Source organism: Peromyscus leucopus, chromosome 4 (assembly GCF_004664715.2).
Source record: "Peromyscus leucopus breed LL Stock chromosome 4, UCI_PerLeu_2.1, whole genome shotgun sequence".
Classification (NCBI taxonomy): domain Eukaryota; kingdom Metazoa; phylum Chordata; class Mammalia; order Rodentia; family Cricetidae; genus Peromyscus; species Peromyscus leucopus.
In genome coordinates, this window is record NC_051066.1 from 60,189,747 (window position 1) to 60,206,790 (window position 17,044).

General features: G+C 40.5%; 1 protein-coding gene across 2 annotated transcripts in view; it reads left to right on the forward strand.

Annotated features, from left to right (window-relative positions):
* Nucleotides 1–17,044, forward strand: part of Itgav (integrin subunit alpha V) — an 81,097-nt gene that overhangs the window by 30,532 nt on the left and 33,521 nt on the right. For both annotated transcript variants that reach the window (XM_028884443.2, XM_028884444.2), the window contains exons 5-13: nucleotides 1,387–1,448; nucleotides 3,403–3,448; nucleotides 5,741–5,866; nucleotides 6,665–6,709; nucleotides 7,499–7,542; nucleotides 7,964–8,020; nucleotides 9,854–9,906; nucleotides 10,644–10,846; nucleotides 15,035–15,226. In XM_028884443.2, the coding sequence (XP_028740276.1) occupies nucleotides 1,387–1,448; nucleotides 3,403–3,448; nucleotides 5,741–5,866; nucleotides 6,665–6,709; nucleotides 7,499–7,542; nucleotides 7,964–8,020; nucleotides 9,854–9,906; nucleotides 10,644–10,846; nucleotides 15,035–15,226 (828 nt within the window). The remainder of the gene's footprint in view (nucleotides 1–1,386; nucleotides 1,449–3,402; nucleotides 3,449–5,740; nucleotides 5,867–6,664; nucleotides 6,710–7,498; nucleotides 7,543–7,963; nucleotides 8,021–9,853; nucleotides 9,907–10,643; nucleotides 10,847–15,034; nucleotides 15,227–17,044) is intronic.

Genomic DNA, 17,044 nt, shown 5'->3' on the forward strand with positions numbered 1-17,044 from the left:
TTTGAAGGGATTATTTCACATGCACACATACACATACACACAAAAATTTTTGGAAGTTTGACATTATGATTAAAATGAACTACTTTTGGTGTCTGTATTGAGTGACCTGTGTGTGAGGAACTTTGGATATATTTGCAACATCGGGCATAGATTCTTTGGTAACTGAAAGATGGCATAAAAAGGAAGAATTTAAAAATAAGCATCTCTGTGCTGAGTGCAGTATCGTTCATGATTAAAGTTAGTTTAAATTAATTGGCTAATTACTTAGTTCAAAATTGGTCACTTTTTCTGAGACACACAAAAAAAGAGTAATTACAGGAAAGCAAATTATTAACTGCTGTGGTTGGAAGACACCTTGAGAGCCATGTTTAAATGAATTTAATTAGCTCCTATGACTATAGTAAGAATAGTTGCATATTTTACTTTTCATAGAACATTAAGTTTGGACTTTGCAATTTTCTGAAATTCTGCACCATGTTATTTATAGTTCTTTTTTGTTTGTTTGTTTTTGAGAGGGTCTTTTATGTAGCCCTGGCTATCCTGAAACTCACTCTGTAGATCAGGCTGGCCCTGTAGATCAGGCTGGTCTCAAACTCACAGAGATCCTCCTGCCTCTGCCTCCTGAGTGCTGGGATTAAAGGTGTGCACCACCACTGCTGGCTTAGTTTTTCATTTTTATCATCTATAAAAACGCATACATAGGAAATATATGTGTGTGTCTTTTTGTTGTTTTTCCTAAACTTAGCAAAGACACAGCAACCGCAAGGCACTAGGAGAAAGAAGCACTTCAGAAAGAAGGCTTAAGTTTGGGGGTGAAAGCTCACTGGTGTTCATGTATAATGGGTCACTATTGGTATCTTTTCCAAAAACAAGATAAAATTGAATAGAGAGTGTACCTTATAGAGTACTTTGAATAGCATAGTGTCTTGTGAGATTTTAAGTTATGTATTTATTTTGCATACTCAAAATGTTTGACGCATTGTGATACAAGCTCTAATCTTCCTGTGAGTTGTGTCTGAAGCAAGTAGTTTAATCCAGCTATGGGGACCTGTGCCTTAATCCTAGCACTTGAAAGGCAGAGAAAGGAGGATCCTGAATTTGAGGCTAGTCTAGACACTACATAGTGGAATTCTGTCTCAAAAAAAAAAGATCTTAGCCCTTGGCAACCTGCCCACAGAGTCCACTCTCCAGTGTCTCTGTTTTTGTATCTGAGATGAAGAAATTGTCCCGAGAAGCATGTGAGCTAGTATGACAGTAGCCAGGTGCCTGAGTGAGTCCTTTGAAGAAACCATGGGTTCAACAGTAGCAGATTTATTTATTTCACGCTTTGTTTGTGTTTTTTGCTTGTTTTGGGGTTTGTGTATATTTCCAATCTTTTTATTTTAGAAAATATTGATGCTGATGGACAGGGATTTTGTCAAGGAGGATTCAGCATTGATTTTACTAAAGTAAGTTCTCATTCAAGACAGTTCAGATCTTTACTGACTCAGCTGGGTTTGAAAATGCATGGTCCTTACTTCAGCTTTCTTATAATTATTATTATAATTAATGAAAAGAGTCATGAAGCCGTCTGTTCATTTTGATATTCTTTGGCTTACAATGTTCCCTCTTTCATAAACATTGCTTATGTGAAATGGTGAGACAGCAGAGTGCGAACGGAGGAAAGGAGAAAATCTCTTCAGTAAATGATTCTAACTATGAAGACATTACAGTTTCTAGGGCAGCGAGATTGTCTCAGCCAGTAAAGGCATTTGCCATGCAAGCCTGATGACTTGAGTTCAATACCTGTAATCTGTATGAACTGACTATGAGTTTGTCCTCTGATCTCCATATGCACACCTCTCTTACTTACATCATGCCCAAAACACACTCACACACACACACATATACACATACATATACATACTACACACACATTCACACACACATATACACATACACACACTCACACACATATACACATACACTACATACACATATACACACATATACTACATAAACATACACACAAAACACTCACATATACACATTCATGAGCACACAATACATTCACACACATATATACATACATACACATACTACATACACATTCACGCACACTCACACATACATATACACATACACACACACTACATACACATACACACACTATATAAACATACACATAAACACCCCATACACACATTCACAAACACATATTTACACACACACTTAAAATTTCCACTTATGGAGATTTATAGACTATTAGTTTCCTTTTCAACTGAAATTGGCTCTTCACAAAAGCTATCAATAGGGCTTTTGTTACAAAATCAGCTTGATTACATAAAAGCCGAGAACCGTATCTGTTTACCATCTGTTTTTGGTCTGTAGGTGCCAAGTGAAGGTGAGGTGGTTTAATAATGGGGAAATCTCATGAGCAGGATTCTGTTTTTAACTTAACTGACATGCCCTGCACACCCGATAGTCTTCAGTCTACCCAAGTAAAGACCCCATCAACATTTCCAAAGACAAGTTTTATAAGCGTGCTTCTTTATGGTGTTCTGTTCACTTCACCATCTGTTCGTCAGTGTCTAGACATTTTGAACATCGAGTGGGTGATATCAACCCCTCTTGGGAGAAGCTGCAAAAATAGATTGATTAAATGAGCTTCCGGCCCTGAGAGGTGGCACATACCACAATCCCAACACTCAGGAGGCTGAGGCAGGAGGATTGCAAGCTCTGGAGCTACTCAGGCTCCACCAGAGTAAAAAGTAGCAGCCAAAGCAACAACAGTAGCAAAGAAAGCAGGATGGAAAGTGATATGTACATTTGGGAGGAAAACAACGCCTCCCTCTAGCAAGAAAGCAATTCTGAGACACCATTCACAAACACAAAATACCTTTTTGGTTAGACCCTTACACTTTGTTACAGGTTTAAAAAATGCTGGTGTCCTTCACTGAAACTTCACCTCTGAAGCCACACTTCGTTAAGACTCTGAGATACTAAAATGGTTTCTCTTTGGCAGAACATTCCTCAGTGATCATTGGAAAACGTATCTCAAGTGGTCATAAATCTAATAGACAAGTGAAGAAGCAATCTTTTCCTTATTGTAGCAAGTGCTGTTTCCATCAGTACTTCCTTCAGAGTGTACAGGATAGTCAAGGTCTCCTGGAAAAATGTTTCCATGTTAAATGAAAACGTTAGACTCCTTAGTACCTTTAATAATGATAATTAAGTTCTTAATTCTTCTAGAAAAGTAAATGCATACTACTGAAACTGAGTCAGCTGAGCTAATGGCTTGTTATTTAATTATAATATGTTAATTTAATACATGCATAAGTATCTGTAATGTTTAGCATGCCAATTTCTGTGTCCAAGCTAATTGTTTTAAGCATCTCCCTTCTGTTCTGTGATTTGATCTAGGCTGACAGAGTACTTCTTGGTGGTCCTGGTAGCTTTTATTGGCAAGGTAGGTTCATATTTTTCAACTGAATACTTGACTACTTATTTGCCCATGAAGTATCTCAAATTATATTAAAGAAATGTAACTTAATAAGTAACTTAATTATCTACTATACAATATTTTTAGAAAAGAATTTGATATGCTTTCTATGGTATATATTAAATGTGCATATGTTTGAGACAGGAAGTCAGTAGTTTTAAAAGTAAATTTAAAGTAAACATATAAAATCATTTTAAATTTTTTTTCTTTTTAAATTGTTAAGTGCTGTGTATTTTATTTTTATACTCCAGAGGCCATGGCACATAAATTAGTGACTGTACCCTTCTGAAAGCTCAGGGTTTTAAATTGCTCATTAGAATACCCAAATGATGGCTTTAATTTTTCTAATCCCTGCCCTTTAAAGTTAGAAGACTTGTGAATGTGGCGGCGCACGCTTTTAATTCCATCACTCGGGAGGCAGAGGCAGGCAGATCTCTGTGAATTCGAGGTTTACCCGTGGTTCCAGGACAGGCCTGGCTACATAGTGAGACCCTGTCTCAAACACAAACACAAACAAACAAACAAAAGATCTTAACTTGATAATTAAATTGGCAATGATATAAAGATAAAACACTATCCAGCCGTTCTAGAAAAGTCTAACTTAACCGTCATCCAAGTGTAGAAGGGGTCATTATTGCCAACAGTTTGAGGGAAGAGGTGAGAAAAGACGAAAGTCATGCAGCAGAGACAACACACTAAAATAGGCAAAAACGTCATTTGTTTGATTTGTTAGAGATGCACATTTATGTGGCTAATATGTTATTTGTTTAATTTCTCCTAAAAAGTGCTGTTCACAAGATCAGAACTTCCTTTTTTGACAGCTCAGTTTTAAGGGTCTTTGCTTGGAAGCACGGAAGACAGCATGACTGTATCAGTTTGAAAGTCTTTTAACTTTGAGTTTTACTTTTTTATTTTGCTCTGTGATTTTTCCAAATGAGTCTCTTTGTGGGGCACTTCCTGCTTTCATTCCATATCTTGAAAGAGATGGAAAAGACAGGTATTTATTGCAGGAATAGGGAATTTGATGAATGAGAAATAAGAATAGAGTCCAGAAAATCCAGGCATCAAACCCGTGGGCCAGTCCGCGAGGTGCACTAAGATGTGTGAGTGTGGGTTTCGGGGATTCATGCAGCTATGGGGAGGGAAATTTAGGAAAAGTAATTGAGTTTTAGTGTTGTAAAACAAACGCAGCATTTTAAAGTGCAGATGAAGGAACCATGACCACTGCTTCTTGTTAGGCATGACGGTGTCGACAGCTTCCCTTTATAACCTGGATGAGCAGTTTTCCTGATGGAGTCCTTAGCAGGCCTGTGGGGCTTCAACCCCCAGCACTGGGGTAGGGGGTGATAAAACAGAACCAACAAACTTGGGTTTATTTTTCTTCCGACTAAGCGGAGCCAAGGGAGGAGATGAGTATTCCTGGAAAACAACTGTGAAAGAGTCTAGATTTTGTGATTCTCACCAGCCCACTGATTTAAGACACATCTTCTATGATATATTGATATCGTGATTATATCAGTGGCCTGCAATATACAATTAAAGACTCAATTCACAGAGAATATTTTAGACAAAGTTTTTTTTTTTTTTTTTTTTTTTTTTTTTTTTTTTTTTTTTTTTTAAATGGTTTAGTGTAGCTAAAGTTTTCCTGGTCCTGCCTGGCCCACAGTCAGGACAAATCTCTCTCACCTGATAGTCCTGCAGCTGCTTAGACCCAACTGAGTAAACACACAGAGACTTATATTACTTATAAACTGTATGGCCATGGCAGGCTTCTTGTTATCTAATTCTTATATCTTAAATTAACCCATTTCTACTAATCTATAAGTTGCCACATGGCTCATGGCTTACCGGTATCTAATCTTCAGCCTTCCACTTCCCCGAATTCTCTTCTCTGCTTGTCCCGCCTATACTTCCTGCCTGGCTACTGACCAATCAGCATTTTATTTATACAGAGCGATATCCACAGCAGTTTAGGGTTATTTGGGACTAATAATTAGAAATAGTGATGCCTAGTCAGGATTGATGGTGAACATTAATAAGCCTATCACTCAGAAGCTGGGACAGAAGAGTTGAGAGTTCAAGGCCAACCTGGACTATATAGTGGGACCCTCCCACCCCACAACAACAAAATGAAACAAAGCACTAGAAGTAATAATGTCCCCCAGGACTTTTGTCCACACAGGTACCACCCATTGCTTGTACCCCGAAGTTCCCCTTAGAAGTCTGTTTCACACATTCATGTCTGCCTCCCCTCAACAGGCCAGCTCATTTCGGATCAAGTGGCAGAAATCATATCTAAATATGACCCCAATGTCTACAGCATCAAATATAATAACCAATTAGCAACGCGGGCTGCACAAGCAATTTTTGATGACAGTTACTTGGGTAAGTAAATGCAAAAATATAGACTCTTTGTATGGAGTTGTGGTGTATTTGTCCTGTTTTGCATAAACTACTTCAAGTAAAAAAAAAAAACAGTTTATGTGAAATAGATTATTTTTTAAAAAATATCTAAGGGGCATACAGCATTGGATGGGTGTTGAATGTTTAGGTTATGCGAGTAATTTGGTAATTGAAACTGAAGACAGTGCTTATTTATACACTGCTAATAATAATAGCTAACCTTGGAATGTGATTCCCGAGTTCTAGGTACTGTCTAAGTGTTTTCTTTGTGTTGCTCGTGGAAGCCCCACAAGTCTGTAGAGTGCACCATTCCCACTCCTGTTTTGTATGTGATGGCGCTGAGGAGGCGCGGAGGCCCAGCTGCTGGTCGACTGTGCTGTGTCACAGCCTAGGCATTTTGACTACTGAACTTTTAGACAAGGTTCTGGTTTCAGGATTTATTGGTGTTTGTTCTCGCCCTTTAAATTTCTTTGTTATTTATGGAAACAAGTCACACCACAGAAGTAGGACTTGATGACTGAGAGAATTTGTTATTCTTTGTTCCTTTTGGGAAAACTGCAGATTTACCCTGTTTTTTTTTTTTTTTTTTTTTTTTTTTTTTTTTTTTTACACTCCTTTGTCTTAGTTTTCTAATAGGGACACCCCCATGTTGAGGATTTAACTGACTCACTGCCTTTAAAATTTGCCTGCCATATCCATATGAATCTTTACCCCAGAGGGGAGAGAAGCTTCAAATACTCTGAAGGGATTCACCATGTCTCCCCTTTCATTCCTGTCTAGGTTACTCAGTGGCTGTGGGAGACTTCAATGGTGACGGCATTGAAGGTAAGAAGAGTTTGGGCCACCCTTAATCCTGGTCAACTAAACATTTGAAACACAAGACACTGAACATTTCAGCAGTTTGCATCCATCACTGTGGAATATACAGAAGGAAGGAAGTGTTGGGGGTGGAAACCCCTGTTCTCTGCCACGAGTTCTGCCTGGCAGGGTGGCTGTGGGCCCGGAGCTCTTTCCCTGTCCCTTTCCAGGCCCTGCTAAGTCCTGTCTGCATGGAGAGGCTTTTCCTCTTCTGGGCTGTGGGCAGAGCCTGGGAGTCGGCTCTTCCTCCTTCCTCCTTGCCTTGGCTCAGAAGTCAGTGTAGCAATCCCGGGCATCAAAAAGGTCATGCTTCTGGCCCCAGCCGCCAGTCTCATTTCAGTTGGCTTTGTATTGTTTATCATTACTGTAAATATAGCTTTCCTTAGTTTCTTAGTTGATCTTTCTATTCCTGTTTAATAAAATGGCGAGTGATTTGAGGTCTTGCTTGCTTGTGTGAGGTCCTGGCTGTCCTTGAACTCACTCTGTAGACCAGGCTGGTCTCTGCTGTGATTAAAGGTGTGTGCCACCACAGCCAATGTATTTGAGTTCTTGATAATGTTTTTTTTGACTTACAAATTACGTTTTTATAATTTAAAATGCAAGGGTCACTTCATATGCAACATCAATTCAAAAAAAAATCTCTAGTTTGTTTTCTACTAGATTAATAAAACTTAAAGCTCTCTGGAAGAATACCTATGTTTATAAATTCCAGTGTTTGTCTTAAAAAATGAGTAATTAAGTTTTTTTCTTCCCTAGATTTTGTTTCAGGAGTTCCGAGAGCAGCGAGGACTTTGGGAATGGTAGGAGTGATAAAGATTGTTTTAAACATCTGGGCAGGGGCTGGGGAGATGGTCCGAAGATGGGAGAGTTCTTGTCTCACAAGCCTGAGAACCTCTGTTTAGATCGCCATGCACAAATGTAGATGCAGACCCATCACACTGTAACCATAGTGCTATGGGTTCAGGTGTAGAGTCCGGTGGATCCCTGGAGCTTACTAGTCAGTCGTCACACTAATGCACGAGCTCCAGGTTTAGAAATAGAGACTGTCTCAAAAAAGGACGAAGACACTCAACTTCCACCTCTGGCCTCCACACACATACACGTGCATCCTGTCCTCCATGCACATGTCTCCACAAACATGTTCATAACCCCCACCCCACCCCAATCCTTTAGCTATCATCCGTTTGACTGCATTTCACTTACTTCTGTTTTCCTACACAGGTTTATATTTATGATGGGAAAAACATGTCCTCTTTACACAATTTTACTGGCGAACAGGTATGCTATTAAAACGTCACCTTTCCATGATAAGAATTCACCGAAGAAAACGTGGCAGTGAAAATACAGATGTCGTACACAGTGTAACGTGACACAGCTGTGGAAGTGTCCTCCTGCCGCTGCTTTCTCTCGAGTTCGAGTGTGTGTGAAAGCCACAGTTCATGTCTTCTGTTTTCAGTTTGGCTCCCTAGTCAGTCAGCATGTCGTGGAAATGGCTTGATGATTCTACACATACAATGCTGTAAACAGAATTCTCAGGCTTCAGTTCTTTTTGTTGTTGGTGTTTTGTTCTTGTTTTCCAAGACAGGGTTTCTCTGTATAGCCCTTGCTGTCCTGGAACTCAGTCTGTAGACCAGACTGGTCTCCAACTCAGAGATCCACCAGCCTCTGCCTCACAAGTGCTGTGATTAAAGGTGTGTGCCACCACTGCCTGCCTTGTTTTAGGTATTTTACCTTTGTTTTTAACCAAAATATTTCGGTTTAGCAAACCTTTTTGTCTTTGCATATTATAGGTTTTTTTTTGTTTGCTATTTTTTTTAAAAAATAAAATTGTACATATACAAAAGTGTAAAACTTCCCTTTGATGTCACTAAAGTTTCCTTAAAGAATGACCTATGAGCTGAGTGTGATGATGTAGCACGAATCTTAGAAGGTCTTATTAATAAAAACAAAGCTGTAGCCAGGTATGGGGTGAACGCTGAAAGAGCAGAGAAACAGAACAAGCCACAGCTTCCTCACCTCGCCAGTTCCTCAGCTGATCCTGTTTCCTCAGACTGGAAGCCTCTGAGTCCTTATCCAAATGGATCTCAGCTGAACTGCTTCTCGAAAGCCTGAAAGCTTAACTGACCAAAAGCTTCTAGTTCCTGGTCCTCACACCTTATATACCTTTCTGCTTTCTGCCATCACTTCCTGGGATTAGAGGCGTGAGTCACCATGCCTGGCTGTTTCCAGTGTGGCTTTAAACTCACAGAGATCCAGATGGATCTCTGCCTCCCAAGTGATAGGATTAAAGGTGTCAGTGCCACCATTTTCTGGCCTCTATGTCTGTTTAGTGGCTGTTCTGTTCTCTGACCTCAGATAAGTTTATTAAGGTGCACAATATCTTGGGGAACACAATATCACCACATGATGGCTCACACCTTTCCTACCTGCCCTAGGGAAGCAGAGGCAGGTGGACCTTGAGTTTGAGGCCAGCTTGGTCTACAGAATGAGTTCCAGGACAGCCAGGGTTACATACACAGAGAAACTCTGCCTCAAAAACCCAAAAAGAAAAAGAAAAAGAAAAAAGGAAAAGAATAATTTGTGTGTTTTGGTTTTATTAGGTGTCAAAAAAGGCACAATACAGATGTGTGGGGTTTTGATGATATGTACATAGTTGCACTGTAAAATAAAAATTCTTCAGTTAAGCTTAATACAAGCTGTTCTGAGTGAGTATAGATGTTTTATAATATTCTTGTTTGTGTGTCTCAGAGAATTAAGTTACAAGTTGGTAACAATAAAGGAAAAGTTTCACAGTAAGCAGAGAGAAAAAAAGACCTCCCAGTTTTGGTATCCAGGGCTTTAGCCTTCTTATTTCCTGGAGTGTGTTGGGCTTTGGGAGAGAGAAACCTCATGGTGGAGACTCTGGAATGATGAACACGAAATGTGTTTCACCCGTAAATTTAGAAAAATTAAAAAAACCTTATTAAGTGATTGTCATCATGTTAGTAGAATAGACAAAGACTGAAGCCCTAAATGCACAGAAAGAGGAAGCATCCTATCAGTGGGCTATAAATGTGAACCACATGATCTGGTGGATGAAATGTAAATGTTTTGTTCCATCTTCTTCTGCAGATGGCTGCATATTTTGGATTTTCTGTAGCTGCCACTGACATTAATGGGGATGAGTAAGTTTTAAAAAAATGTTTCCAGAAACTGTTTTCCTCTGTGTTTATAGATGCTTGACTAAAACTAAACAGTATTTCTTCTGTTTCTTTGTCTGCTCCCTGTTAATCCTCTGTCACTCTAAGGAAGGAATTTGACACTCCCTAATCATGACTGTGGGGGAGCCTCCTAGTTGGTCCTAAGCTTTAAAATGGTCTACAACAGTGGTTCTCAACCTTCCTAATGCCGTGGCAACCCCCCAACCATACAGTTATTTCATGGCTGCTTCATAACTGTAATTTTTGCTACTATTATGAATTGTAATGTAAATATGGGCAGGATATTTGATATCCTGCACCCACAGGTTGAGAACCGCTGTCTTAAAGCATGACACTGTGATTCTATGCGTGATCTGCAGTGCTTCTATGTTGCCCTAAGAGGCGTGCGGTGGTGGGGGGGGATGGGAAATGGAGTTTTAGTGAGAATGTGCTGATGGGGGGCTGGAAAGACTGCTCAGTGGGTAAGAACACTGGCTTGTCTTGCAGAGGGCTTGAGTTTGAGTCACAGCACTCACACGGTGGCTCATAACTATCTTAATTCCAGTTCTAGGGATCTAGTGCCCCTTTCTGGCATCTGAGGGCACCAGGCACACACAGACATACATGCAGGCACAACACCCATACACATAAAATAGAAAATTAAGAGAAATGCGGTTAGATGGAGTTTGATCTTGTGTGTGAGGACATTCTCTCTTTTCCAGTTATGCAGATGTGTTTATTGGAGCGCCTCTGTTCATGGACAGAGGCTCTGATGGGAAACTCCAAGAGGTGGGCCAGGTCTCAGTGTCTCTGCAGAGAGCATCGGGAGACTTCCAGACTACAAAGCTGAATGGATTTGAGGTTTTTGCCAGATTTGGAAGTGCCATAGCTCCTCTGGGAGACCTGGACCAGGATGGTTTCAATGGTAAGTTCCAAGTGATTTTCTGTGTCACCTGAAGAAGTCCAAAAATGCCTTCTATAGAAGCTCTTATGAGCAACCCCCCCACCCTACTCCACCCCACCCCCACCCCCGCCCAAGGCAAGCACATCACTGACACCAAATTTAAAAACAATTTTTTTTTTTCTGAAAAATGAGCCAACATTTTGAAAACTTAACTTTCATGAGCTAGAATGTCAAATGATTAAATTCTGAAGGGACCTTCATTCCCGGGGAGCCCTCTGCCTCCCGCTGCATGGCGGCGCCCTCTGCTGTCCATTGGGCTCCAAGTGAAAAATAGCTCCCAGGCTCCTTGTCAAAGCAATGCTGACCGAATGCCTGCCTCAGGTGTGAGTTTCCACTAATATTTTTATAGCTGTAGCTTTATAGTGGCCATGAAACCTCAGAGAGAGGTTGTATGTTTTTTCATGGGGACCTGTAAAAGGCTTAAGCCCATTGTTTTATAGTAGTCCCATTTCAATAGTTGTAGATCCCTTTAAAAACAAAAGCTGGCTTTTGCTACACAACTGTTTTCCAGATCCTGAAATACAGATTAAAAATTAGAAATAAGAAATATAGATTACAAGGGTTTTTTGTTTTGTTTTTTTGTAAAAGAGTAGTAAAGAGAGAAGAATTGTTGATTTGTTCGTTTTATCAGCTATATATATGGGTACGCCCCCCAATGTAATAGAAAGTTATTAAGAAGGAAACTTGAGAAATTCCATAGTACAGATGTCACTGACCCTCTAGTGGAAAGGAAATGCCTCCACTCTGGCCTTGAGGACAGTTGCATGTCCTATGCCAGCCTGAATAACCGTAGAGGATTTCAGGGTTAGTGAACACCCAGCCCAAGTTATATTTTGCTTCCTAAGATAGTCTTAGCTCTTTGTTTTTCATCAATGAACATAGCAGACTGTAGACTAAAGCTCATAACAGGCTGTGGGAAGACAACAGTCAGCCAGGCCATACCATTACTTAGTGACAACAAAACCTTGAGATAAGAAGGAAAACCATTTGGATTTTCTACCTTGTGGGTCCCTTGCATTGTAACTGGGTCTGTGGAACAGCTAAGACACGTGTGTCGCTTTGTCCCAAAGGTATTCCAGTCACTTTAAAGACATTTCCTGGGTATTGCCATCTTACTTTTCATATTTTTATTATATTATTTGGCAACAAAATGTGTAAACATCAGCAAAAATCTTTTAGTTTTATAAAGTTTTTTTTTTTTTTGGTCTGTCCTGGAACTCACTCTGTAGACTAGGCTGGCCTCAAACTCAGAGACACCTACCTGCCTCTCCCTCCCAAGTGCTGGGATTAAAAGCGTGCACCACCACTGCTCCGTTTATAAAGATTTTTTTTTCATAAAGAAGTTTTAGATAAGTTTGGAGATAAATACCTCAGAAGTGTTGAAGGTCTATAAGAAACTGTGAATGGTAACGTCTCCAGTGGAAGATTTGCTGAGGTATGTTTATGTAAATATGCTCAGATGTGCTGTTAGCTAACTGCGATCTGATTTTGTTCAGATCTGAGTGCCTCTGTTTCAGTCCCCCAAGCCCCAGCAAAAAGAAAACTTAGATATCATCAGAAGGTGAATGAGTTACTTGCTGCTGTTACCTGATACGCAGCAGCGTAAGAGAGGAAGCATTTACTCTGGCTCCCAGTGTGAGGGGATGCAGTCCCTCATGACACCGAGAAGCATAAAGGGCCTGGTCTCGTTGTGTCCACAGGAAAAAGCAGAGAACAGACAGACAGGAAGGGCGGCCGATGACAAGATCCAAAGGCCTGCTCTCTCTCCCTGCAACAGTAATCTACTCCCTCAGTGAGCGTTGACCTCTGTGGTGTTCCACAGCCTTCCAGAACAGCATCATTACCTGGAGACCAGTGTTCAAACCCATGAGCCGGTGGGGGTGGGGGACAGGACACTTCACATTCAAATCACAACAAAATGATATGGAAAACAAAACAAGTAACTAGTGAGGTTTCGTATTTTTGTGTGGACAGGGTAGTTTAGTCCAGTTTTTGTCATTATTGCCCAGCAAAATGAAGCGGAGCAGAGGGAATGAGGTGACACCTAGAAGCGACAGCCGGAGCAATCAGAGGAGGAAGTGACTTCATCACCTTCCTGACTGTGCCAGCCGGTCCAGACAGGCAGCCTGGAGGGAAGACGTACACAGAGTGCAGAAGGGTTTAGAAGAGACAGTTTATATCAAACAGATTAGAGCCATCTTTTGCTGGGAAATTACTAATTAATATTTTATTATTGTTATTAAGAGATTTTCTATTCATTTAACATACCAACCACAGATTCCCCTATTCTCTCTCCTCCAGCCCCCCCTCCCCCAGCCATCCTCCCCAACTCCACCCTCCATTCCCACCTCCTCCAAGGAAAGGTCTCCCATAGGGAGTCAGCAGAACCTGGTACATTCAGTTGAGGCAGGTCCAAGCCCCTCCTCCCTGCACCAAGGCTGCACAAAGTGTCCCACCATAGGCACTGGGCTCCAAAAAGCTGGCTCAAGCCCCAAGGGTGGGTACTGATCCCACTGCCTGGGGGCCTCCTAAACAGTTCAAGCTAAACAACTGTCTCACCTAGTCCAGTCCCATGGGGGCTACTCAGCTATTGGTCCACAGTTCATGCGTTTCCACTAATTTGGTTGGCTGTAAAAGAAGATTGACTAATTAATATTTTTACTGCATATGTCAATTTGAAGTTATCCTTTAAAACTTGGGAAGGGTTAAAAGGACTATTTACACAACAAAATAAAAAGGTAATTATTTCTAAAGAATGACATATTCTTAGGGCTTATAGATACCAGCTAGTCTTTTAAGTGCTTAAAATCAGAGGTAAATCAAGACTCGGTGTGGTAGGGCATACCTTTAATAGAAGTGCTGTGGAGGCAGAGGCAGGCAGATCTCTATGAATTTGAAGCCAGCCTGGTCTATGTAGCATGTTCCAAGTCAGCCAAAGCTGCATAGTGAGATCCTGTCCCAAGCAAAACAAAACACCAAGAAACAAAGAGGGTAGTCACCTACACACATTCTTAGTCAGGCAGTGGTGGCACACCTTTAATCCCAGCACTGGGGAGGCAGAAACAGGTGGATCTCGGAGTTTGAGGCCAGCTGGGTCTGCAGAGTGAGTTCTACATAGAGAAACCCTGTCTCCAAGAAAACAAACAAACAAACAAACAAACAAACAAACAAGAGAAGAGAAGAGGGTAATCATGCACACAGATTGTTAAGGAACCTAGCATGCAATACAGTGTGTATATGTCAGAAATATTTTTTTAAAAGGCCACTAGAATATGATTCCCATGGTGTTTGAGATACTCCCAGGCATGGTGGTCTCACATAAAAAATGAGCAATTCAGACATGTTTGGTATCTCAGGTATGTCACTGAGGAGGAATAAGGTGGTTTAGTACAGTAAGAGTATCAAAGCAGTTTGGTGTGGCTGGTACAGGGTGGCCTTTAGAAGTCACAGAGACATCCATGTCTAGGCTGGTAGCATCAGAGAAAAAAGAAATTGGTGTATTACATTCATTTTCAAGCTAAGAGTGGCCACCATGACCATTTAGTAACATTTAGGGTTGTTTTAAAGAATTAAACATTTTACATGCTTATCTTGTTTCAGTATAAATTGAACAAAATCAAGAAGTCAGAACTTTGAAATTTATGAACCAGATTTTAATTTTGTAAAATAAAGCTCATGTATGAATTAGAAGGAGGACCAGAGTGAATTTCAGATGAGGCTTTTCATGTATCATCATCCCATCTGTAATTTAAGATGAAGCATTTTAGGTCCAGAAAACTGAAGTCTCTTTCTTGTCCAAGGTCAGACCCAGAACATCTGCCTCCAAATTAATGTCATTTTGCACAGTTTTCCTTGAATCTCTTTGAATTAGAATGTCACTTTTTGTTTTGTTATCTGTTGTTTTGAGAGTCTCACTGTGTAGCCCAGGCTGACCTTGAACTCAGAATCTTCCGGTGTTAAGCCCGTGACCCTGTGACAGCCTAGACTGTTACTCTGCAGAACTTCAAATCACCAGTTATTGTAACAGATGGGCTGTATGAATGGTATTAGCACCGAGAATCTCTTCTGGCCATCCTTGCCCACTTTCCTAATTCCCCATTCCTCCTCTTCCATCATTCATCGCCTCCACCCTGCTCCCTTTGTCCACAGATATTGCAATTGCTGCTCCCTATGGTGGTGAAGATAAAAAGGGACTTGTTTATATCTTCAATGGGAGATCAACAGGCCTGAATTCGGTGCCATCTCAGATCCTCGAGGGGCAGTGGGCTGCGCAGAGCATGCCCCCAAGCTTTGGCTATTCCATGAAAGGAGCTACAGATGTAGACAGAAATGGATATCCAGGTACTTTCCCACAAATACACATGGCTCTTGGCTTTTTCAGTTCCAACAATATTAGTTATTCTGTTCTTGATGTCATTCCATTTAATGTTTAAGTACCGATGAAGACTTTACTATCATCGTCAACAGGGGCAGGAAGAAAATACAGCCATATTTGATGGGAGTATACAATATGAACTTTTTATTTATTGTCCTAAAGCTTATAGTAAAGTATCAGAAAAAAAATTATAGAAGCAATCAACAAAAGCCAAATGCACATTCCAAGTTTTGAAAGTGGCATCCATTGATGCTTTCAATGAGCTAGTATTTTTATGGACTGGTGCAATGACTGGTGTGTGTGTGTGTGTGTGTGTGTGTGTGTGTGTGTGTGTGTGTGTACTCATGCATGCGCGCACACACACATGTATGAGTGTACCTGTGTGTGGAGGCCAGAGATTGTATCTAGTGTTTCCTTTGTCACCTTATATCTTGAGACAGAGTCCATCACTGGAGCTCATAAATTTGGCTGAGCTGGTTAAGAAAGTCCTAGGGATCCTCCTGTTGTCCGTCCCCGTCCGTCCGTGTCCCGTCCCCCCCCCCCCGCCCCCCCCCCCATGCTAGGATTACAGATGCATATAGCACCATACTTGGGGGATACAAACTTACTTTACTCCTGGAGCCACCAGCCCAGCCTGGACCAATCACTCTGATTAAAAAACAAAACAAAACAAAAAACAAAAAAAAGTACCATTTCATTGAATTTTCTCAATTACAATTGTGTGAGATGTAAGTTAAATTAGGTCACAATTTAAAAAAAAAATAAAACAAAAACAAAACAAAACAAAAAAATTAGGTCACAATAAGGCCATTTGGTGGATATGAAAAGTAACTGAGAAAAGGTAACTCACCGAAGATTTTCCACTGGGTTAATCTGCAGAGTAGGACCATCAGTTTAGATTTTTACACCCTTTGAGTATTATAATGGATCCAGAATCAAATGGCTCCTTTTCTTTACATGAAATCTATAAATTTAGAAAACCCAGATGACCTTTGTTGTTGAAATAGCTAATCCGGATTCTATGTCTAAACTCAGTGGCATGCTTATGAGCACAGTATGTGCATTTACAGAGCTTAGCATAGCAAAGTGTGTCTTTCCGTTCTCCCTCTGATGCATCTCTATTCGGTGATTGTTTGAGGCAGGGTTTTGTTATGTACTCCAGGCTGTCCTGGAACCCACAATCCTCCTGCCTTTGTCCTCTGAGTGGCTAGGATTACAGGTGTGCAACACCATGCCCAGAGCATCCCTTCATTCACATGTATGTACACCCCCACACACATGTGTGTATACATAAATATGAGTATATAGCACATGGGTTTTTGTTATTTTATGTGCATGGGTGTTTGGCCTGCATATATGTTTGTGCATCATGTGTGTCCAGTGCCTGCAGAGGGCAGAATAGGGTGTCAGATCCCCGGGAACTGGAGTTACAAACAGTTGTGAGCCACCCTGTGGGTGCTGTGAACTGAACCTGGATCTGCAGGAAGAGCAGCCAGGGCTCTTTAGTGTGGAGTCATTTCTCTAGTCTCATATGTTTTTCTTTTTGTTTTTTAATTAAAAAAAAAACAAAATCCAGCATCATGGTTTATATGCTGTCATTGTATATTCCTTTAAAATTTTAGGAACATTTATTCTAAAACATGTATTTCATGTCTTCCATTCTAATAAATAATTGCATAGTATTTTATTTTACCTTATATTTTGGAATTTATATCTGATGTATAATTTTGTTGTATGCCCCTAAATATTTCCTTAGGACAAAATTCTGTATTTGTTATTTCGGT